General features: G+C 37.0%; 1 protein-coding gene across 1 annotated transcript in view; it reads left to right on the forward strand.

The window, feature by feature from the left end:
* The window catches only part of COL21A1 (collagen type XXI alpha 1 chain), a 157152-nt gene that overhangs the window by 92562 nt on the left and 41044 nt on the right, over positions 1–23546 (forward strand). The window contains exons 15-18 of the mRNA XM_004580485.4: positions 10334–10387; positions 11505–11556; positions 12288–12343; positions 12455–12508. Of these exons, the coding sequence (XP_004580542.2) occupies positions 10334–10387; positions 11505–11556; positions 12288–12343; positions 12455–12508 (216 nt within the window). The remainder of the gene's footprint in view (positions 1–10333; positions 10388–11504; positions 11557–12287; positions 12344–12454; positions 12509–23546) is intronic.

Consider the following 23546-nt stretch of genomic DNA (forward strand, 5'->3'; position numbering starts at 1 on the left):
CACCTTGCTGAAATCCAGTATGTATGGACTCAGAAAATTATTGTTGATCATTGGCCAGTGAAACTCACAGAAGGCTTTAAGAACTGATTGAGATATCAATACCAGATGATCACCATTGGGTACAGCAGACATTGGCTTTGGCTAGGGTTCTTAGTTTATACCTATTGTTAAGCTCTTAGTGATGTACTTTGTTAGCAGCAATTAAAATATATGAATGGAATGTTAATGCCGTGTTAGTGTCAGATAACTCAAAGCTCTTGAATTTTGCTTCAGATTGATTTTTCCCTTGGAGAGGATCTATTGGCTTAGACATTTCTTGTAAGTTGCAATGGGCAGACAACATTTTGTGTTACCAGCTTTGTTTCTCTACAACTCTGAGATTTGCCATACTTCTTACATAAGTATTGCTAATTATGTTCCCTCACATGTAACGGTGACTACTGGCCTTGATCATTTTTCCCATGTCCAAAGAGCTCATTTTTAATTTTTCTTGAATTATTATGTTGATTTTATAAGTTTAACCTCCAAGAACAACTTGTTTCCAGATTTTTTGAGGGCATGTGTATGTGTCCTGAAAAAGTCCCTACAATAGTAAGTCCCAGCTTTGCACATATCTTTGCTTTTTCAAAAAATGCATGCAGCATTTATGTCAGAGAAACACTGATGCAGACTTTATTCACTTTGTATTTTCACCTTTGTTCATGTTAATCACAAGAAATTGTGTATCTCCATAGTCTGGTAGATTTCAATCTACTTGATTTTGGGCAAGTTCTTGAAAGTCTCTGAATAATGTTTTCTCAGTTGATAAATGCAAGTTTCTGTACAGGCTTACTATATTGGAACTACTTCATGTGATCCCTGGCACAGGTGTTTTAAGGGTTGCCTTTGTTCTGTGTTGTTCATCAGAGAGCATGATTGTGGCAGAGATTTGTACCATGGATTGGGCTAACACGTATCATGGGACATGTCAAGGATTCTATCATTTATTAGGAAAAATGAAGAGATTAGTGCTTGGGAATGAAACTGCAGGTGGAGTAGATGAGGGCTGATTCGTGAAGTGGGGAGAGTAATAGGAGATAAAGCAGAATCAATAGTTGATATAACGCTGAAAGAGGAATGATTTGCTCTTGTTACTTTGTGCTTTTTGGATCTCCATGAGCCTTTTGAAGCACTGAATAGTCTTAAACACATATAGTCGAGGATGACACAAAGTCTTGGATTCCTGTACCAATGAGGGAGACGTGCAAGAGGCTCCTGGCTCTTGGTTTTGGATCAGCTCAGCTCCAGGTGTTGCAGCCACTTGCGGACTGAATCAATGGACAGAAGATCTTCCTCTCTGTCTCTCCTCATCTTTGTAAATCTGACTCTCCAATAAAAATAAATAAATCTTTTAAAAAAACACAGTCTGATTTGTGGGGAAAATGCATAACACTGCATCTGTAATGAATATATCTATGAGGAAAATATTTGTTCTCAAACTTTGAGAATAAATATAGAGACCTTTTATCTGTACATCTTAGAAGAATTCATATGATTTTTTGTTAAGAGAAATTGTGCTTTATTGAAGAATGATATAGCTGGGACAATCTGTGCTGCAAAAGAGAAAGGCACCACTTGAGAAGGTCACATCCCATATTGGAGCACCTGGTTCAAATCCTGGCTCTTTTGTGTTACAACTTCCTGCTAAAGCCTCTTGCAGTCAACAGAAAATGGCCCAACACTCGGGTTCCTGGCCAGGGATATGGGAAACCTGGATAGAATTCCTGATTTCTAGCTTAGGTCTAGTCCTACCTAGTGGTTGCAGACATTTGAGCAGTGGTTCATCAAATGGAAAATCTGTTTTTCTGTCACTTTTTCAGACAAGTAAATAAAGTTTTAAAAGAGAGGCCTGTCTGCATTTGTTTTCATGATTGCAAACCCTATTTACAGGTAATGGAGCAGTTAAAACAGCTACATTCCATGCTAGAGTTCCTGAATATGATACCTGTCTTTTAGGCTCCTAATGCAAATCCCGGCAGGTAGTCCTGTGGCTCAGGAAACTGGGTCTCTGCTACTTGTAGGTGAGACCTGGAATGAGTTCCTAACTCCAAGCTTCAGTTCTCGCCTGTCACCACTGCAGGTATTCAGGGAGTGAACTGGTGGCTAAGGATGCACTTGGCTCTTATTCTCTCTCTCTATCTTGAAAAATAACAGTGATATTTCTACTTTCTGTTTTTTGGACACTATTGTTAGTGGTGCATTAAACCTGTGATTATAAGGTAAATTGAACATATGTTACTGCAAAACTAGAGGAAAATAAAGGAAGAAAAGGGCATTGAGAGAGGGACAGAAGAAAGTGTGATTGCAGTCTTAAAATTGCACCTATAAAATACTAGTAATTTGCTCTTTCCTGTGTCAATAGTAAGAAAAGCAAAAAGAAAAGTTGAAGAGAGTAGTAGTTCTAGTTGTTTCAGGTTACTGTGGTATGTTTAAGTAAAGGTGTATATACTTTGCAAAGTCATACGTTTTATTGGCTAAGATTAATAGGGTGTTTCTTTTAACAGAGTGTTCTATTTTTGGATCAGTGAAGATTGCATTCAGAATTTCTAGTTTTCAGAAATTGATAGTTGGGGTTAAACTCATGTGACACAGTTGCTGTGAGCCTACCTTTGTAGGTGTCGTCTCGGTTGCTTCCACACATTTCATCTGACTTCTGAGAATTTAGTACCCAGAATTAAAGTAATTTAGTGAGTTAGGTAAAAGATTTTCCTTGATTCTTCTATTGTAATGCAGGTTCTTGACTTTAAGAATTGAGAAGGTTACAAAATATATCCCTTGGATGGGTTTGACTTATGGCTGTGCAAGTAATTTTTCCAGCCAGCCTTTGGGAGATTGTTCCATCCAGTACTGTTTGTTCTCTGTTATATTTTCCCAGAATAATTTCCAGTTTGTGGCTTTTCTCTAAAGACACCCACATTAGGAGTTTCCACTTAAGACAATTAAAATTATATCCACTTTTCTTTCTGACTCTAACATTTGTTTTACATATATCATATGATTGATGTTTTTTAATTTTACAGGTTTTTTTCTTCTTCTTAGATGTACTAAGTCAAAACAAACACAATAAATTGTCTTCAGTTGACATATTAAAAAAGTTAGATACTTGCTCAAATTTAAGAAAAATTGTATTTAAGTCATATATAAGACTCATACTTCTGGCCCTCCCACATCAAAAGTATATATAATTTCTATTGTAACCCCTACATATTTTTGAGAGAACAGTAGTAAAGAACTAAGTTAAAAAATTAAGTATTAAAGAATAATATGTTAAAGTTATCAATGTCATTAATATTGAGGCTTTGAGATGACATATTTCAGTGTTGTTATGAAAATTAATATGGGGCAACACATGTGTTTGGCCTAAATTAAATAATGTAAACTAGTGATGACTGTGATTAGTTTTGGGAAACCCTATTCTGTTGATTACAAAAAGTGAAGTTTTTTGCAGATACTTTGGTTTCTCCTTTCTTAAAGGCCGAAGTGCCCCATTTGAAGCAATTACAGCAGGATTTCTTGTTTCTTTGCATGAGATCTATCCTCTTACCTGTCAGAATACCTGAATCTTACTCTCCCTCCCATTAGATAGGCAAACTGTCCACATATAATCAAGATTATTAATTATTCTCTTCTGCATCATTATTTTTTCTTATTAAAATTTTCAAATAACTTCAAGACCATCTAAACTCCTTTGGCAACACCACAGTTCTGCTGCATACCATAGTGTAAGTTCTGAAAAAGGCTGACTGCCTGTCTGTCACTAACCTACTCCACTAGGATTACTACAGCTCTGCGACGTAATAAGAGAACCAAAGTACAGTCTTTCAAATGCAATGGTCAAACCTGTTCAAATATCTTTTTTTTTTTTTTTTTTTTTTTTTTTTGCCTTACTGTATGTTTCAGCATGTTTGGGCAAAATTGACTAATCTTTCTACCTTCCTTGTTGGAACTGGTTCTTCTTGGCTTCTAAGAAGCTCAATTTTTGTTTCTAAATTTTTAGCTTGTCATTACTAGTTACCTTTCCATTTGACTTTTTTGCTATGGTTTCCTCCATTATCTCTGAACTTTGGATTTTCCAAGGTTCAGTCCTGTGCTCTCCCTCTTCCTCATTATTAGCAAGTATGTGTGTCATGTTAAGTATAAGCTTACATGAATGTGTGTATGTATTGTCCTATTATACCTATTCTAATATATTCACACATGTATTTGAGAATTCAATATGTATAGATATGTATAAACTGTCTGTTAACTGATATACATTTTGCTTCTTTTGAATCTAGAAAATCATTAGCATTGTTCCAACTAGGAATTTTCAAATTCTTTCTCCCCTTTTCTTAAAAGAAAAATCCTATCATCAGATACTTTCAACTCAAAGCAGCCCAAGTTATGACCTCCCAAAGGATTTCCTGACCTCTGTCTCCACTGCACGCACCTGCTGATGTGTATAGTTCTGCCGAATATACGTTCAGGATTGTACCATTTCTGTGGAAGCTTTGCCAAAGTATTTCCTGATTTTTTTCAACACTTGTTTTTCTTTTAAGGCTGTGTAATAGATCAACATCTTAATTTATTATGAAGAATGTTAATTTTATTTCCTACTTCATTTGTTAACAACTGTTAATCTTACTTTTTAAAATTCATCCACTAGCATCTTTTGGAAACTTGTTATTTTTTTTAAAAAGCTACACATTTTTTTAAAAAGCCACACATTTTCTTTGCTGTTTGGATGTACTCTTTGGAATGGTCATTAAGGAGCTGTGGCAGAGAATAGGTCAGAAGTGATTGGCTGGACTTGAACTGACACCTACGTGAGATATTGGTGACACAGGTGGAGCCTTAACGTGTATGTCGCAGTACTATTCCCCAAATAATAACATTTTAAAAAGTAGCAGTTTGGGGCCCGGTGGCGTGGCCTAGCGGCTAAAGTCCTCGCCTTCAACGCCCCGGGATCCCATGTGGGCACCGGTTCTAATGCCAGCAGCTCCACTTCCCATCCAGCTCCCTGCTTGTGGCCTGGGAAAGCAGTTGAGGACGGCCCAAAGCTTTGGGAACCTGCACCCGTGTGGGAGACCCGGAGGAGGTTCCTGGTTCCCGGCTTTGGATCGGCGCTCAGCACCGGCTGCTGCGGCTCACTTGGGGAGTGAATCATTGGACGGAGGATCTTCCTCTCTGTCTCTCCTCCTCTCTGTATATCTGACTTTGTAATAAAATAAATAAATCTTTAAAAAAATGTAGCAGTTTCACTCATATTCTCTTACAACCGAAAAGAATATTTTTAATTTGATCTTGAAAGCTATGTATCCAACTTGCTCTATGAGATACACTCATCAAAAGCACATTTGTCAGCAGTCAAATGTTTACAAACAACCTGTGGGAAACAGAACCATCTTACTATCTTTAATTCTTTTGTTTCTCTAATCCCTTATAAACTAAATGGGACCAACAGATCTTCAAAATGCAAGAGTTTATGAGTGTAAGTCTCTCAAATGCTTGGAAATAGGATCTGGATACTGGTAAATTACAGTCATGATTACCAAGAAAAAATAGGACTAAATCAAGGGTGGAATCTTCCTCAAAGTGGCTGAAACCCAATAAGTGACTATACTTTATGATTGTCAGTATACACTTATGTGCCTTGCTTAGTATGTGTATTGTTTTTAGTAAAATGTTTAAAAATTATAAGTGAAATAGAATCATGGGAGTTTAAATAAAAGTTGGAAATTTAGAAAGACTTTGTGAAAGCAATAATAAAGAAAATGGTAGTCACAGTTTACAATAGGGACTATTTTTGTACAATTATGAAACATCTAACTAACGAATACTTTGGTTCTTTATTGCCATCTTCTTTTTTGTTTTTTTTTTTATATTGCCTGTAAGATCACAGGACCATGGTTGGGTGTATTTCTGAGGAAGTTTTTGTGAGTAAATTTATAGAAAGAATATCTCAAAGTAGAATTTTTGTTAGATCAAAGGGTTAAATTCACCATTATACCTTGATGTAAATGCCTATTTACCCTCCAGAAAGTTATGTTCTAATAAGTGCACAAAAATATCTTTCCTCAAACATTTATCAGCTCTGGGTATTATTATATTTTCTAGATTTTAATAACATTATTGGTTTTATTTTTACTATTTTATTATTCACTCACAAAAGTTATTTTACCACTGCTTCTGATTAACCAAAAAAAGAACCAAAATTATTCTCTGAATTTGTATGAAAGAGAACTGGTGTGAGCAGGCTACTTCACTGAACCTGGTTTTTATATCTGTATCATCTGATAGTTTTGAAGATTCATTTGAAAGTATTATTCCTTGCATGAAGATTGTTAGCATTGTTACGTGTTTATGTAAGCCAGAGCAGGTGTATAATGAATGCTTTTGTTCATATCTTCACCCTTTTCCCTCCACTGCACTGTTTTGAAAAACTGATTTGTATATGTGTGTGTGTGTGTGTGTATAAATATGTAGAAACATTTAATAGACTATTTCACAAAAATAGGTTTCCCAGTTTGCTTTCCACTTATTTTGGCATTGCATCCATTCAGAATGCCACAGTTTGCATTAGCGTATGTATCTGTTTTTAAAATTTCTCTTTCTCCTTTGCACATTATAGAATTTTAGCTGCAAGTACTTATGTTATTTAAATTTATTATTTTCAGGGTTTGTGATTCTGGTAAGAAGTTCTTTATGAAAGCATTCACATTGATCTTTTTTTTCCTAAATGGATAGCCAGTTGCCACAGCAATAGTGGGAGAATATTATTTTTCCTCCCTTTTTTTGAAAATTCATCTTTGTCATTAAATTTCCACTTTCATTTGGCCTGACATTTTGGCTTTCCATTTTGTTCTCTTGACCACTATCCTTTGCACCACCAAATTGTTTTAATTATTATCACTGTATAATATGAGTTAGTATTGGCTGGAAAGTTCCTATTAGATTATTCCCTACAATCAAAAATTTCCTGGCTTCTTTGAATGCTTATTTTTCCAGACAAATCTCAGTAAGTTTGCTTCAGTTTCTCATAATTACCATTCATATTTAATTAGCATTCCTTCAAATTTATGGATTAATTTAAAAAACATTGACATCTCTGCAGTACTGTATTTTCCTATTATTTTATCCTTGAACTTGCTATAATAATAATAATAATAATAAAATATACTTAAATAAGAGAATGATGGAATTTTGACTCCTTATGAAGGACTATACTATTGTAGCAACATGGGGAAAATCTGTTGGGGGGGTGGGAGTTTGGCAGGGAATCCCAGTCTGTATGAAATTATACCACAAAATTCAAAAATTCAAAAAAAAATAATAATACATAAGCTGTTTCTGTATTGATCTTGAATGTTAAGTTACTATGACTGTTTAAATCCCATTTGTCCCTAATACAAGTAGAGTGTTTTATTTAGTAGATATTATATTTACTTTTGAGATGGCATATGGTGTTACGATACACAGAAGCATTCTGTAATGTCGAAATAGGGTAAGCATTTTTGTGTCTTCAAATATTTATTAGTTCATCATGGAAAAACATTGAAAATCCTTTCTTCTAGGACTAAAAAAGAAAAATATAGTACATTATCATGTGTTTGCTCACTGTGTATCAGAAGATGTCAATTCTGTTTTACTTTAATTTAGTACTCCTCCCTCTGTGTCCCCACTCATCACAGCCTTTGGTAACCACCCTTACCCTCTCAGTTAGATTCCATATAGGAGGGGGATCATGTGTTTTTTTTTTCCTCTACGTGACTTACCGCGTTTAACACGGTGATCTGTAATCCTATCTGCATTGCTAACAGTGGCAAGATTTCAACCTTATTTAAAGCTTGAGTAATCTTTTTTTTTAAAAAAGATTTATTTTATTACAAAGTCAGATATGCAGAGAGGAGGAGAGACAGACAGGAAGATCTTCCGTCCGATGATTCACTCCCCACGTGAGCCGCAACGGCTGGTGCTGAGCGCCGATCCAAAGCCGGGAACCAGGAACCTCCTCCGGGTCTCCCACACGGGTGCAGGGTCCCAATGCATTGGGCTGTCCTCAACTGCTTTCCCAGGCCACAAGCAGGGAGCTGGATGGGAAGTGGAGCTGCTGGCATTAGAACTGGCGCCCACATGGGATCCCGGGGCGTTGAAGGCGAGGACTTTAGCCACTAGGCCACGACACTGGGCCCAAAGCTTGAGTAATCTTTACCATCCCTTATTTGTTCTTTAGGAAATGGAAACTTAAATTAATTCCATTTTGACCATTGTCAATAGAGCTACAGCAAACAGGAACATATGTTATTATTCAGATATGAAACAGGGTTTGGCCACTAGGCCACGCCACCGGGCCCAAAGCTTGAGTAATCTTTACCATCCCTTATTTGTTCTTTAGGAAATGGAAACTTAAATTCATTCCATTTTGACCATTGTCAATAGAGCTGCAGCAAACAGGAACATATGTTATTATTCAGATATGAAACAGGGTTTGCATATTATGTTTTACAATACTAATTGGTTTATTAATTTGCTTAGAGTATTGTAATGTTAGAAAATTAGATATGTGATCATAAATAAAGTAAATGTTTTATTTTTCGCCCTTTAACATTATCTCGTTTGAACTGATTAGTCCATAGGAACAGAAGCCCTAGTAGTGAGTAAATATATATGTATATATGTATTTAATATAATTTCACATCAGGGTCTTCCAAAATTCACGGAAAATACATTCCATAAAAAGCCTATGTGTGGATTTTAGAATTTTCACTAAAGCAAACTTACATATTAACTCCATTTTTATGAAGTTTTGAAGTCCCCTGTATTTTGACTTTTGATTCCAGGCAAAAGTGGCAACCACAATTTGTTTCAGTTTTAGCTCCCACTCTTTTCTGAACAATATCTAAATGTACCAGGCGTTTAGTAAATTCTTTGTTTTCCTTGAGCCAGTTTAAAGAGCTCGGTTGTAACTCTTGTTTACTGATTTAACAAAATCTATAATAATATTTTGGAGATTTGTGCATGTTTGAAATGGGTGTGGAGAAAGTATGTTGGCTGATATGAGCGTTGAATGCTGCCATTTCCCAGTGAAAAATCAGTAGATAATGCTGAAAACTGAGATTGTAATATATAGTTCGGTAATTTGAACTTATGGTGCTTGGGAACTTTCTGGGTGAATGTATTGCATTTAATGGGCTCTGTAACATTCCAATAACTTGCTGAAATGTGTGAAAAAAATAATGTTTCTAAAAATTAGTCAGCAGTATCCTCTCTCTCTTGTTCTGCTAGATAAACCAAGAGTATGTTGTGTCTATATGGCACCTTAGGCATGAATTTGACCCAAATATTGCCATAAGTCAGTGGTCCTCTCTCAGCTTGTGTCATCACAAGTAAGAATTTGAAGAGGGCCTGGTGCCATAGCCTAGTGGCTAAAGTCCTCGCCTTGCATGCGCCAGGATCTAATCCTAGTGGCCCCGCTTCCCATCCAGCTCCCAGCTTGCCACCTGGGAAAGCAGTCAAGGATGACCCCAAGGCCTTGGGACCCTGCACCCACGAGGGAGACCTGGAAGAGGCTCCTGCCTTGGGATCGGCTCAGTACTGGGTGTTGTGGCAACTTATGGAGTGAATCAGTGGGTGAAAGATCTTCCTCTCTGTCTCTCCTCCTCTTTGTGTATCTGCCTTTCAATAAAAATAAAGAAATCTTAAAAGAATTTGAAGAAAAACCTACAGTGCCCATGATTACCCTAGAACTAATACTAAACCTATATCCACTAAACATCAAGCTGTAAAACTTTCTCGTTTTGAGATAACGAAAGACTTTTCATCTTTACAAACTTAATCTGAATAGATCCCTATGATAAACAATTTGTACAATCATAAACTGAAAAAAACCACAGCGTTCTATGGCATGTTTGTATTTTCTATTCAGAGTCTGTCTGTCTTGAGCTAGAAGTAATCTCAAAGAGTAGGTTGGTCTTCACAGAAGGTTGCAGTAAACCATTTCTAGTAATTTGTGTGTGCTGACTTTCACAAGTCTATGTTACTTCCAGAACAAGAGCCTCACCAGGTGCAAAGACAGCTTAGCTGATGAGATTTCTGAAGATGAAAAGCATTTTCCTTTTGTGATCGTAAATGAAGTCTTGACCAATGGCGATTAACCTTCCGTGAAGATGGGAATTTAACTGTTTGCTGGTTTATTTCTAGTGCGTTTTGATAGGATCATGTTGAATATGTAATGACTTTATTTAGGTTTAAATGTTTCTCACTTTAATTAATTACAAGTTTTATTTTTATTTTTATTTTATTTTATTTGCCTCAGGGTGACCGTGGACTTCCTGGATTTCCTGGGCTTCATGGAATGCCAGGATCAAAGGTTGAAGTCTCCTTTTTCTTTTTTTTTTTTATAATTAAAAGTATTAATGTAATAGAAGACAAAATGAATGAACACTTGGGTTACAAAAAAATGATATGACAAAACTTTAGTGATACTGACCAGGATATAAATCAATACAACACATATTTCCAAAGTGAGTAACTGGAGTAAGAACAGAATTGCTTGTCCTATAAAATTTAATAGTAAAAGCAAATACAGCTAGCTTTCTTCCAACAAATTGTACACTATAGTTAAAATGTACAAGTAGAAAGACAAATTACCAAAATAACTCAGAGATTTCAAGTCTAAATTGATGCATGAGAAGAATTTGAATTAGTAAAAAATAGATCTTTTTGCAATTTTGTATATACTCCAAAAGGTTAGAAGAAAATAAAGTGAAAACATGAATCTCTTTTACCACAAAATGAATGAAATCTGTGTCCAGTTTTTACATAGTGTATTTTTCCAAGAACTTTTTGGAAAAGCTTTGTATATGTTCATGTCAAGATGTCTTTGCTGGGGAATTCAATCAAATATTCAGAGACAAAATAATAGTGTTCTTTTAAAAACACAAAAATCTGGAAGCTGAAATAAACGCAAAGGGAAAATAACCCAGTTGATTCTGTGTGATCAGTATTTGTCTATTATACAGGAGCTAAAGACATGACAAGTAAAGAAAGTGATAGACTACTATTCCTCAGAAACATAGATATGGGCAGTATTTTGATTCAGAATGAAAGTACTTCTAAAATATATATCTGCTACACATACATAAACGTTGAGTCAATTTAAATATCAAAGTTACATAAACTTTGGAAAAATTACCTTCAGAATTTTTACTTATTGATAGACAATACTTTGGTACTTAAAACTGATGCTTTACTATCTACAAGTCTTCTTAATTATAAGCACTGTTACAGTACTAATTGTGCTTGTTTTCATTTTTTTATTTATAAAATCTAGAAAATAGGATTTTTGCCAGTAAACTAGTTTATTTCAGTTTTACTTTCACAATGGTTTATTAATCTGTAAATATACATTATCCTATGAATGATTTTTCTTTATAAAGGAGCTATTATGAATTCTGTAATATTAATATTTATGGTTTATCACTTAGGGCGAAATGGGTCCCAAAGGAGATAAAGGATCACCAGGATTTTATGGCAAAAAGGGAAGTATGGATGACACTATAAAATATTCTCATTGAAGTTGTAGTGTAGTAAACGTAAAAAACTTGAATTGGTATCTAACCCAATATTAGAGCAGTTAAATATGTTCACCCTTCTTAGGGGACACATTAGAGCCATTTCATAAAAGCAAAAACTAGCTGGTAAATGCAATGTATGATGTTCTACAAGACTGTATTATACTAATGATCATTCTTAATTTTAAAAATGTTTGCAGTGTACATATTTTTAGGAATTACATGTTAATTGACAACATGTCCACTGCAATCTATATCTTGGGAGTTCCTCTTTTCCCATATAGACTAAGATTGTGTCCTCTGTATATTTTACATGCACCTTGACTTTCAGTGCTTCTAGATGTGATTTCTAGATAAAGATGCCTATAATTGTATTTCTGTATTTATTAACATTTTCAAACTTTAGTGTTGTATCTTCCAGATATAAATATAAATGATGCTTTATGGAAAGTTGCAGAGCAGATAGGAGCTGTCATTCCCTGAGCTCTCATTACATGTGAGGATGCTTTAAAAAAATCATAGAAAAGTGGAAGTAACAAATTACTTTGGAGCAAAAGAAATTGTTTGAAATGTGTATATTTCTATGGACATTTTGAAGACAGTCACAGTGATGTTATTTTATTAGCTTTCCTGTATAATTTTGAGTAAGATTGTGAAAATGTCAGCAAAAGGATTTACAGTGTTTGTTTTTACAACAGGGTGCAAAAGGTGAAAAGGGGAATGTGGGCTTTCCTGGCCTTCCTGGACGTGCTGTGAGTTGGACAGAAAAACGCCCTTGAGGATCATATTTTAAATAGTGTCTTTTTTAAAAAGAAAAAATTATTGTAAAACTGTGTTGAAAGCACATTTTTTTCCTTTTACAGGGAGAACCAGGAAGACACGGAAAAGATGGAGTAATGGGCAGTCCTGGTTTTAAGGTATTGATCAAAATAGAACAAGAATACTTTTGTAGTTTGTGAGTGAGCATTATCAGAGCATATCAATATTATAATATTTAATTACATATGATATTGGAATAAAGTTAAAGCACTTAATTTTTGATTAAAAATTTATTGGAAAGACAGATTTACAGAGAGGAGAGACAGTGAGAAATATTTTCCGTCTACTGGTTCACTCCCCAAGTGGCTGTGATGGCCAGAGCTGAACTCATCAGGAGCCAAGGGCCTCTCCCTGGTCTCCCATGAGGGTTGGAGAGAGTGGGAGGGTCAGGGCCATCTTCCACTGCCACAAGCAGGGGTGGGAAGTGGAGCAGCCAGGACATGGACCGAATCCATACGAAATCCAGGCATTTGCAAGAGTGAGGACTAGCCAACTGAACCATCATGCCAGGGCCCAAAGCTCTAATTTATTTTTTTCGAAGTCAAAAATGATAATAAACTTACTTTGGGTTTTTTGATAACTTTCATTTGTTAGAAATATCATCATAGAATACTAAGGAAATACTGAGAGTTTCTTTGTTAAACCATTCAAATTAGATTCATTAAGATAAACATTCTTTGTTGTATTTCTCAAAGGGATAAGATTTTGGGGGAAAATTCGTATGATTAATATTGAAAATTCTTTATCAGTTGGGTGGTATAATGTGGCTTTGAGAAAATTGTGGCCAATGGGAAATACAGAGTGCTGGTCACTTATTATTCCTGAAAAACCTCAAAAGCACATGCCCTTTTGATAGGTGATTAGCACCATCAAGTTACTGACAAAAAATGTATTTGCCAATTATAAATTTAAATGACTTTCCTAACGAATAGGTTATTAGGGAATAATATTCAAGTCAATATGATGTCTGAAATGATTGAATGCCGTAGATTTGTGTAATCTATCAAGCATAGATTTGTATAATCCATCATAATCAAAGAAGCCACTTGCTAAAGCACTAGATTAAGTAATATTGTGTTTCCCAAGGTCAGGTATTTGAAGCTCAAACCTGATGAAAAAAAAAAAAAAGTTGTCCTTGTCTTTATTTGAATTGCCTTCCTTTAAAACTGTTGTCTCTCTAGTCATTTGCTTCGAGTGTGTGAAACTACTCAGAATATTCATTAATCTTGATCGTTAACAATGCTTTCCAAAGCATGTTCAAATAGTGTGTGTTAAAGAACTTGATCAACTGGTGAGTATGCTGGCACAGCAGGTTAAACTGACACATCTCATATAAGAACTTGATCAACTTAATTTCATTGCATTTGATTTTATGTCCTGCTGATTTAATAAATAGATAATTTATTTTTATTTGGTATTAGATGTAGTGGGTAAAACAAGCTATAAAGGCCCCCTCTTCTTGTAGATTTTTAAATATAATCACTCTGTGTGAGGAAACAGATATTTTTTATCTGTGTACTAGACATTAAAATTTTCAGTGTCTGCTGTAAGTATTAGCCTGTATGTTCCACTGAATGACAATTCTATAATTTTTTTTTATATAGTGTAGGTTAGGGTTTGCAAACAAGTTGTGCATTTGTGGATTATGATGATTTTAATTTATTGTACTTGGCAAATCCTTTATTCTAAGCTTCTTCCATTTCAAGAATGGAGAAAATGTCACCTACCTTAAATGGTTAAGGTTTGAGCAAGATAAAAAAAATCAGCACAGTTCTTGACAGAGAATATAAATTCAAGTACAGATTAGTATCTTGTCCATTTTTTGATTTGAACATGGCTTTCAGATTTCAGGGGGATCTAAGTGGGTAGTTTGGTACATGTGCCCTCACCTAAGAATATGCATTAGTTCATTCAATAACCTTATGGCTAGATTATACTGCATAATGTTCACCCATGTTATGTATGCAAATTAATGCCATCTAGTGTATTTGCTGAATTATGCAATCATCACTATATTCTAATTTTGGAACATTTTCATCACTCCTAGTGAAACTGCATACATGATAGTAACCACTTCTCATTTCCTTTCAAGACAGTAACCCCGCCCTTCAGCTCTAGTGAGTATTCTGTCACTGTGAATCTTCCAGTCCGGATATTTTGTGTTCATGGAATCATACTTAGTCTTTCACAGACTATAACAGACATCCATTTGGGGACTTGGATCAATATTTCATTCCTTTTTATTGCTAATGAAGGTATTCTAGCACCTCTTATTTGAATCCTTCTCTTTCTCCATTGAATTATATTAGCACTTTTGTGAAATATCAGTTGGAATCTTTTGATATGAATCTTTTGATATGGAATCTGATTCTCAGTTCTTTCAGCTGTGATTTATCTCTATCATTTCCTCAACAACAAACAGTCTTCAATTCTGTAATTATAAAATAGATCTTGATGGGTGGGCATTTAGGGCATTGGTTAACATGCGATGCCAACATTCCACGCTAGCGTGTCTGATTTGTCTTGGCTCTGCTGCCAGTTCTCATCTGCTAATGCACAACCTGGGAGACAGCAGGTGAGGAGCTGAGTACTTACATCCCTGCCTGAGTGGACAGACCCAAGTAGAAAAATCAGATTAAATTCCAGGCTCCTGATTTCAACCTGATCTAGTCCATGCTGTCATGGGTATTTTTTGAGCCAGTTCATGGTGTATTTCTCTCTGCTTCTCTGTCTTTCAAATAAAAAATAAATAATACATTTTAGAATCAGCATAAATAGTCTAAATCTATTTTAAACTGTAATGGGTATCCTAGAGTTGTGTAAACATCACAAGAAAAGGTTTGTTAAATAAACTCTCCGTGGTAATTTTAATAGGCAAGCATAGTACGAAGAGTTCCCTTGTACTTTTCCCCATCTGATATTACTACAATATGTTTGTGAAAATAAAGAGAGCAATACTAGCACAAGTTACAAACTGAACTCCATACTTTATTGAATTTTATTTGTCTTTTTGGGTTGTTGTTGCTGCCCTATTTCTGTTCCAGGATCTAATTCAGGATCCCACATTTCTTTTTGGTCATGCTTCACTGTTCTCTTCCAATTTATAACATCAATCATTATTATATGACCTTGATATGGTTGATGAGTATTGAGTAGACATTTTATGGATACCATTACATGAGTTTGTACGTGGCTTGTTTTGTGATTAGACTGGAATTATGGTTGGTTTTGAAGAAGGATATAGCAGGTATTCTTCTTAACTTTGAAGACCACACATCTTATCCATGTGACTATTCACTTGTGATACTAACCTCTATCGCTTGGTTAAAATAGATTCTCGGATTCTCCACTGTGAAGTTACTAATTTTTTTCTCTCCATGTGTTTTTTCTTCAGCACTAGTTATGGAGTCTAGCCCATATATAAGCTATAAGTTGGAATTGAGCTCCAACTCTTAGAGGGGTGAATATCCTTATGTATTTAAATACGTTTAGGAAGTGTTGTCATCTTAGCAATGTTGTCTTCCAAAATACTGTTTGTTACTAGTATTGGATGATATTAGTTTTGCTATATTGATCATATACCCCACATTCTTGATACACTTGTCCACTAGTTTTTGTAACTTTCTTGTTTTTCCCCAAAATTTCTATTTATTCTTACTCTGTCTGGGAGAAGAAGAGAGATAAAATGGGAAGCCACGCCCAGCCTCCCAAATGTTCCTGTAGCCAGGAATGGGAACTGCCACCTGATATCAACCCGGGGTTCCAATGTGATGCATGTTCCAAGGGTTCTGCCCAAGTGGTTTGGGTAGTTCCGGAATGCTATCGATTTAGCTGATCCAAGGATGAGGTAACCCTCCCAATGACCCAATGTCCATTGACTGACATAGTCAACTTCAAGTTTCCATTAACCCAGATATTGGCTGTCATTGTTTGGCTGGAGTAGCTGTCCAGTTTGTTCTTACTGTGCTCAGTGGGCTGCCATATTCTCCATGTGCATCGTGGTCTCCGTCCACTGCTCTGCCTGTTTCACTTGCAGCAAGGCCCAAAGAGATAGGCCAGGTGACCCGAGCCCCACCTGATCCCCTACCCCTGGGGTTCATGAATCTGACACCCACCTCACAGGTGGGCCCAAGGACACAGGCCAGGTCACCCAAGTATGTCAATGGATCTCCCCTGGGGGCTCATGATCTTGGCACACACCGCACAATCAGGCCCCAAGACCTGGGCCAGACAACCTGAGTCCCACTGGATCCCCTGCCCCTGGGGCTCACCTATCTGGGACCCATTGACTCCAGGATGGCATGGCTCACCTCACCTCAGCATCCAGTATTGCATTGTGTATCTTGGCTCAATGCACCCTGCCCCCAGTTCCAGCTCCTGCTGGTAGATGCTGCAGCCTAGCCTAGCCCAGTCACATTGCTGTCCCAGCTCTAATGTGAACTGGCTGGTGTTGTGGCTTGATCTGGCCCCTCTTGTACCCTGTTCTAGTTCTCAGATCTGCCAGTGAATGTTATGAACCGGCCCAACCTGGTCTGTCCCCAGACCTAATCCACGTGTATGTTGGCAGGTACTGTAACTTGGAATGATCTGGACTGCTCCCAGCCTTGGTTCTTATGTTCACCTGCAGGTACTGCATCCTGATAAAGGAGTTTCCCAAGCTCCTCTATCATGTCTGCTTCCAGATGCAGATGTCATGCACATCAGTAGGTCTTTGGCCCAGGCTGACTTAGTCTACCTCCTGTCCTGGCAGGAACAGCGGCCCTGCTCAACTGGCCTACACCCATTCTGGTTCTTGCGGTTGGGTTTTATGACCCAGCCACACCTGGTCCACGCTCAGACACAGCTTTCACATGGTTAAATGGGAGTGGAGACCTAGTTCAGCCTGTTCTACACCCACCCTGGTTCTCACAAGCACCAGTGGGTGATAGAGTACAGCCCAGCCTGTCACTCCCCAGACCCAGTCCACACCCATGCAGAGGGAGGCTGTAGCCATGTCCAGCCTAGTCTGCTGCCCCCAATCTGGCTTTAATGCTCACCAATAGGGACCCCAACTCAGCTTGAGCATTCCGTTAGCTTCCCAGCCATGCCTGTTCCCGTCCACAGCTCTTGGGCAAGCCAGCAGAGATTGCAATTCCACAGGGGTGAGCCCACATTTCCCCCAGAGATTTTGCCACCAAACTCAATTCTCTCACATGCTGGTATTGTCATGGCCCATTCTAACATCACTCGTTCCTTGTTCTGAGTTACTGGTGAGTGCTATGATCTTGCCCTGCTACGCAGTCCCAAACCTTAGCTTTAGTGTGTGTCAGTGAGTGGTACTTGTTGGTATTCACTGCAAACTACCTCAACTTAGGTCTCCCATGTGTGCTTATACTTTGGCCTGACCCTCAAAGTCCCTCTTGTTCTCCCCACCCTAAACTATTTGGTCTCAGCCCTTGTTTACCTACATGTACAGTGGCCTTGTCCATGGAAGTCCCTCAGCAGTAACTCCTCACCTTGGCATGAACCCTCAGGTCATGGCTCACCCCCACTTGTGTGAGTCCCTAGTCCCCGTAAGAATCCACACCCCCAGTTTCCACAGCATGCTGCCAGGTAGCCTGAGGGTTTCACCTAGCGCCATTGGCACTGGGGCCATCCAACGCAGGTGCCTGATGAGCAGGGAGAGGTATTTTTATTTGTTACATTTATCTTGTACTATTAAGACAATCTGTTAGTTGTTTCTCTTATTCTTAGATATTGCTGAATTCTGTCTGCAAAAACTTTTTATTTCTTTTATTTATATGTTTATGAAGATATTTGATAGTAGTTTTTCCTTTTAAACTTTTCATTTGTTCACTTTCAATTACTTATTTTCACTTAATGTAAAGTCAGGGAACCAGAGACAGAGGTCTCCAAACAACTGCCACCTTGTGGGTTGGGATAGGACGATGCCAGGAACTGAGCTAACACTCTGAGTATCTGTTCACATGAATCTGGATTTGAAAGCAGGTGCACTTGGAGTTAGGCAGTCCATTTTGAATGTAGGCATCCCAAGTAGCATCTTAACTACCAATTGCCTGCCTCCCTCTTTTGGTATTCTTGTGATATATTTTAGGATTTGGTTTTGAGATAAAAGTGCATTCTATTCTCTACAAGACTGTGTAGCATTGATATTATTTCTTCCTTACCTTTTAGATATAATTAACCAATGGAAGGACTTTCTTCCTATAGCTGTTTCACTTGTTTTCTTCATTCATTCTTTTTCCTTACATTACATTTTTCCAACTAGTGCAATGAAGAATTGACTTCATTTTCTTTTTATATTGTACTTCTTTCTTGATCTCAGTAGTTAAATTATTAATCTTTTTCTGTCCATGGCTTGTTTCTCTTTGATTCTGATGTGCATTATTTTCAGTGACATTTTCCCCCAAATCTTTATTTCTGGTTGGTAGTCTCATTTTATTAAAGATTCTTCAAGTTCTTAAAATTTTTATAGGTTGTAACTGCTTTTATTTTCATTCTGTTGAAAATATTGGAAGAAGTAAGAAGAGCCATAATGTACTCAGTTTAGGTTCCTGTGGCACCTCCAGGGAGATGTGCAATGAACAGCTGGATTAAGGGTACAGAACTTCATCTTATTTAGGTAGGAGAAAGGAATAGGATATTACTGAACCAAATTGGAATGGATTGTCAGGGGTTGCATTGGGATGTCAGTTTCACTATAATGGAAAAGAGGAATGTGCAGGAATATACAGGAATAGACAGGTGCAAATCCCAGTGAGGGATGTGGTGGCAAGGGAATATTACTTCTATTTTTTTTTTTTGGAAAGCAAGAGCGGTCACTTGTTGAGAGGAGGAGGAATGTCAGAGTCCAGCTCCAACTGAGTTCGGAGCTCGGGAAGGAAGCGTGCAGTCAGCAATAAAGAAAGACACGGACACTGACACTTGGTGCTGTCTCGCAACAGCTCAAGATGCTGTCCTTTTTTATTTTCTCAGACACATCATAAACTTCTACACAAACAACTAATTGCTCTATTTTTACTTCAAGACTAAGGGGGCATGCACAGACATTTTGTTCTGTCTGTACTTCAGAACTAAGCAGGTGCCCCTAAAGATATTTTTGCAAAATATTGTATTCATATTCTTCAATGCAAGCCATTATTCATTCTCCAGTAGTAGCCATGGAGCAACAGTCAGGACGCCAAAGCCAAGGCACATGTGATTACCTGCTAATCAGTAATGCATTCTTACCACATTTTTATTTCTACAGTTTACCCATGATTTAATGGGAAAAATGTGTCACAAGGAAAAACATAAAAATCCAAGACAAAAGTTTTAAATGTTAAATTCCCCCTACAACTATAGGCTTTACAACCCCATAAACAATCAATAACTAAAAGCATATTTCTTTAATAAAAGCATCCTTAATTCCTCTAGCTAAAAATTATAAAAGTGGCTGGAGCAGTTATATTTTTTATGCTCCAAAGAAACTGCAAAGGCAGGCTAGCCTTTGAGATCACAGTATCTATATTTATTGCCATAGCAGTTTCACCTCTTACTCCCAACACTTGCATTAATATTCAGGATATTTATCAAGCCCTTTCCTAGAAGGTATGCTACATGTCTGGGCCAGATTCTGAGGCAATAGTTAAGCACGGAATATAGTGTCCAGAAATGGCCTGGGCTTAATTGTGCTCCTATGTGTAAATTGTCAAACGCCCACTCACCAAGACTTTATCAGCGACATTAACTCTGAAGCTCACATCGGTTGCAAAACCATCTCACAGGGGCAAACAACAATGCCTCAATAGATTACAGAATTCTTAGTGGAGTGCTTGAGTGTCCATGCAAATGGAGGGGGTGAAATCACAAGGTGGTCAGGGAGACATCCGCTGGGCCCTGCCAAACAGCGGGAAGCTCCCCTGGGTCCTGCCAAACAGCTGGAAGCTCCCCTGGGCCCTGCCAAACAGCTGGAAGCTCCCCTGGGCCCTGCCAAGCAGGTGAGCTGTTCTCTTCACACCTTCATGTTATCCACACCCACTGCATGGACCCCAGCAGAGGAAAAATATTTTTGTGATTTCTTAAATAGCAAAATTCTGTTATATGTTTAAATAACCTAGGAGATGGGAGATGACAGAATTGTAAAAGCTGCATTGAAGACCAGGTGAACCGCAGTTTAATACCATGTTTTCCTCAGTCTGAGGGAGCTTTCAGTTTGAATTACTGAATGGTGGAATTTTTAGTGAGTACAATGAACAAACAATGAGATAGAGACAAGAATTTTAGTGTTTTAATAATGATACATGGTGCATATGCTGCATATGAAAATAAAAAAGGAAAGGATAATTTATGAGCAGGGATAAATTTCCTAGATACTATATTCTTGGATCTTATCCCACTATTTTACATGTATTTTTCTCACTAATCTCATAAATCATTGTGAGTTATAAGTGAAAAATCTCTCTCACATGAGAAAAATCAAGGATTAAAGAGATTAAGTAATTTGCCTAACATGCCATATAGACATAATTTAAAGAGCAATGAAAGTTCCTTTTACCAGATTGTCAAAAAAGCATTCTGTATTCCAACAGTCTTCCCTAAACATAAAAAATTACGATGATACTGATGATTGTACTGTTTTGTAAGATATTTTAACTAAAATGAAATAAGGACTGGTATAATTTTTTTTAAAAAAGTAATTATTTGCCTAAATTATAATGTGAAACACTAGAAATAGCACATCTTAATTGGAAATACTACAGCTTAAGGGAAATTATGAATAAAATGCGGTGGAAACCCACACTTGTCGTGGCAGGGAATCTTGCCCTCTCTGGCTGTGACTGGAGCTGTGGTGGTTCCTTTCACAAAACTGGTTGCATTTTCCTTGAAATAAATCTCTGAGGTTTTTGGTATTAATGATAGTTTATCTGTAGTTTCAGGTACACAGAAATTAAAATATCTTGCCAACATATGTAGTTGGCTGCTAGGGACGGCCAAGAATTCCAGGCCTATTGTGTGTGCATCACCTCTGTGCCTGATGCTCTCCGAATGTCTTAGTCAACCCAAAGCACGTTCTCAGCCTGACATCTTTTGTACATTCTCTGGCATGTGAGATAATTGTTTACATACTCAGAAGAAACTGTGCTGTGAGATCAAAGTCAAACTAAAGTGCTTCTTTACTAACAAAGAAAGTGTCTTCATGAAGATTAAATGATACTTTCATAGCCAATAAGACATATGTTCCACCTGATTTTTGAAGATTGCTATGACCACAAACTAAATCCTTTTCTTTCTAGTGGACAAGTATCAAAGACCACAGCGTGAAAACATTTTTATATGCAATACAAGTATCACATATCTGTTTTTGGTTAAATTTCCTTTTAAAAGCTAACTGGTTTCTTGTGAATTAAATCATATTTGACATCTGTAGAAACTGTATAAAGAATAGTGTTCAACATGAAATTCTCTCAATTGCTTTGCATAAAGAAAGAAGTTACTAGAATAGCAAAATGATTAGAGATAGAGTCATATTATATGCTTTCCCTGTAAACCAAGTAAAATTACCTGTGCCAGGTTCTCCAGGTTTTGAAAGTGATCAAATATTAAGATTATGTTTATAGTATAGAATTTTGACAGCTGGTTTGTTTTGCTGGTTTGTTTTGCAAGCTAATTTATGCTTGCACCAGCAGGGATAATCTGCCCAGCCTGGTTTTTCCCTGATCTAGTCCCCATGCGGCACACAGGTGTTGTAGCCCTGCTTAGTCTGGTCTGTCCCCAACCCAGCCCACGCTCTCCAGTGGGAGTAGCTGTCTGGCGAGGGGACCTACAAGGCTATTTTTATTTAACTTTTAAATTTTAGCATGAAAATCAATCACCTTTATATACTTCTATGATATTTCACTACATGTATCCATTATTGAATATTTAATTAAGGTGAATGCGTTTATCTCTTCAGATATTTAACATTTCCTTATGGCAAAACAATTAAAACCATATCCTTATTTTTATAGAGAAATATGCAACACATTAACATCTATAGTCACTTCACTGTACAACATAATCTCATAACTTCATATCCCTATCTAACTATATTCTAGGACACATTAATAAATTTTTTCCCACCTATTCCTGGAAACATCTGAATTGTCTATCCACTAATGAATAAGTAAAGAAAATGTGGTACTATACACATGTAATAATACTATCCAGCCATAAAAGATGACATTTTGTTATTTGCAGCAGAAAGGAATATACAGGAGCTGATTATATTAAGTGAAAAAATTCAAACAGAAAGACAAGTATCAGGTGATCTCACTCATATGTGAAATCTAGAAAAAAAAAGTTCCTCACAGAAGTTAAAAACACAATGAAGTCCACCAGAAATTTTGCATTTCAAATTTTCCATATGAAGTGGATAAGGTGGTTTGAGGACCACATTTGAGCGTCCTGCATTAGTTGGAAGATTCCCACCTGCACCATTTCACTTTTTTTTTTCAAGAAAAGATTTAAGTTATTTGAAAGTCAGAGAGAGAGAGATAAGCGGAGAGAGAGAGAAAGAGAGGGATGGAGGAAGGGAGGGAGAGAGAGAGAGAGATCTCCCATTTCCTGGTTTATTCCCCAAATGTCCACAACAGCTATGAACCAGGAATTCCATCTAGGTCTCCCACATGTGTTTCAGAGGACCAAGTACTTGGGACATCATCTGTTGCTTTTCCAGGAACGTCAATAGGGAGTTTGATTAAGCAGAAGAACCCAAGGACTTCAACTTTGGGATGCCAGTGTTACAAGTGGTGGCTTAACTTATACCACACTCTGAAAATTTTCCCTTGACTATTGATAGGAGTGTTGAATTCAGACACAAATACTGCATTCTTTTTGTATAGTATTTAGGACCTCTGTACTTATCTTCACTGATTTTTCAGTACTGATTGTACTGTACCTTTCAATAATAGACATAATCTGACAGTATACTAGATTTTCTACTTTTTTTTCTACTTTTTCTACATAGGTACAATGTCATAATACACTTAAACAGCAGAATGTTAAACCTATAGCTGTTACTTAAATACTGTACTGTTGTGACCATACGGAGAAAGTTGGTAAGAGGTGGGGAGATAGGAAAGCAGAAATGAAGAATCTTCTATACTTGCAAAACTG

This window comes from Ochotona princeps, chromosome 1, assembly GCF_030435755.1.
Source record: "Ochotona princeps isolate mOchPri1 chromosome 1, mOchPri1.hap1, whole genome shotgun sequence".
Taxonomy (NCBI): domain Eukaryota; kingdom Metazoa; phylum Chordata; class Mammalia; order Lagomorpha; family Ochotonidae; genus Ochotona; species Ochotona princeps.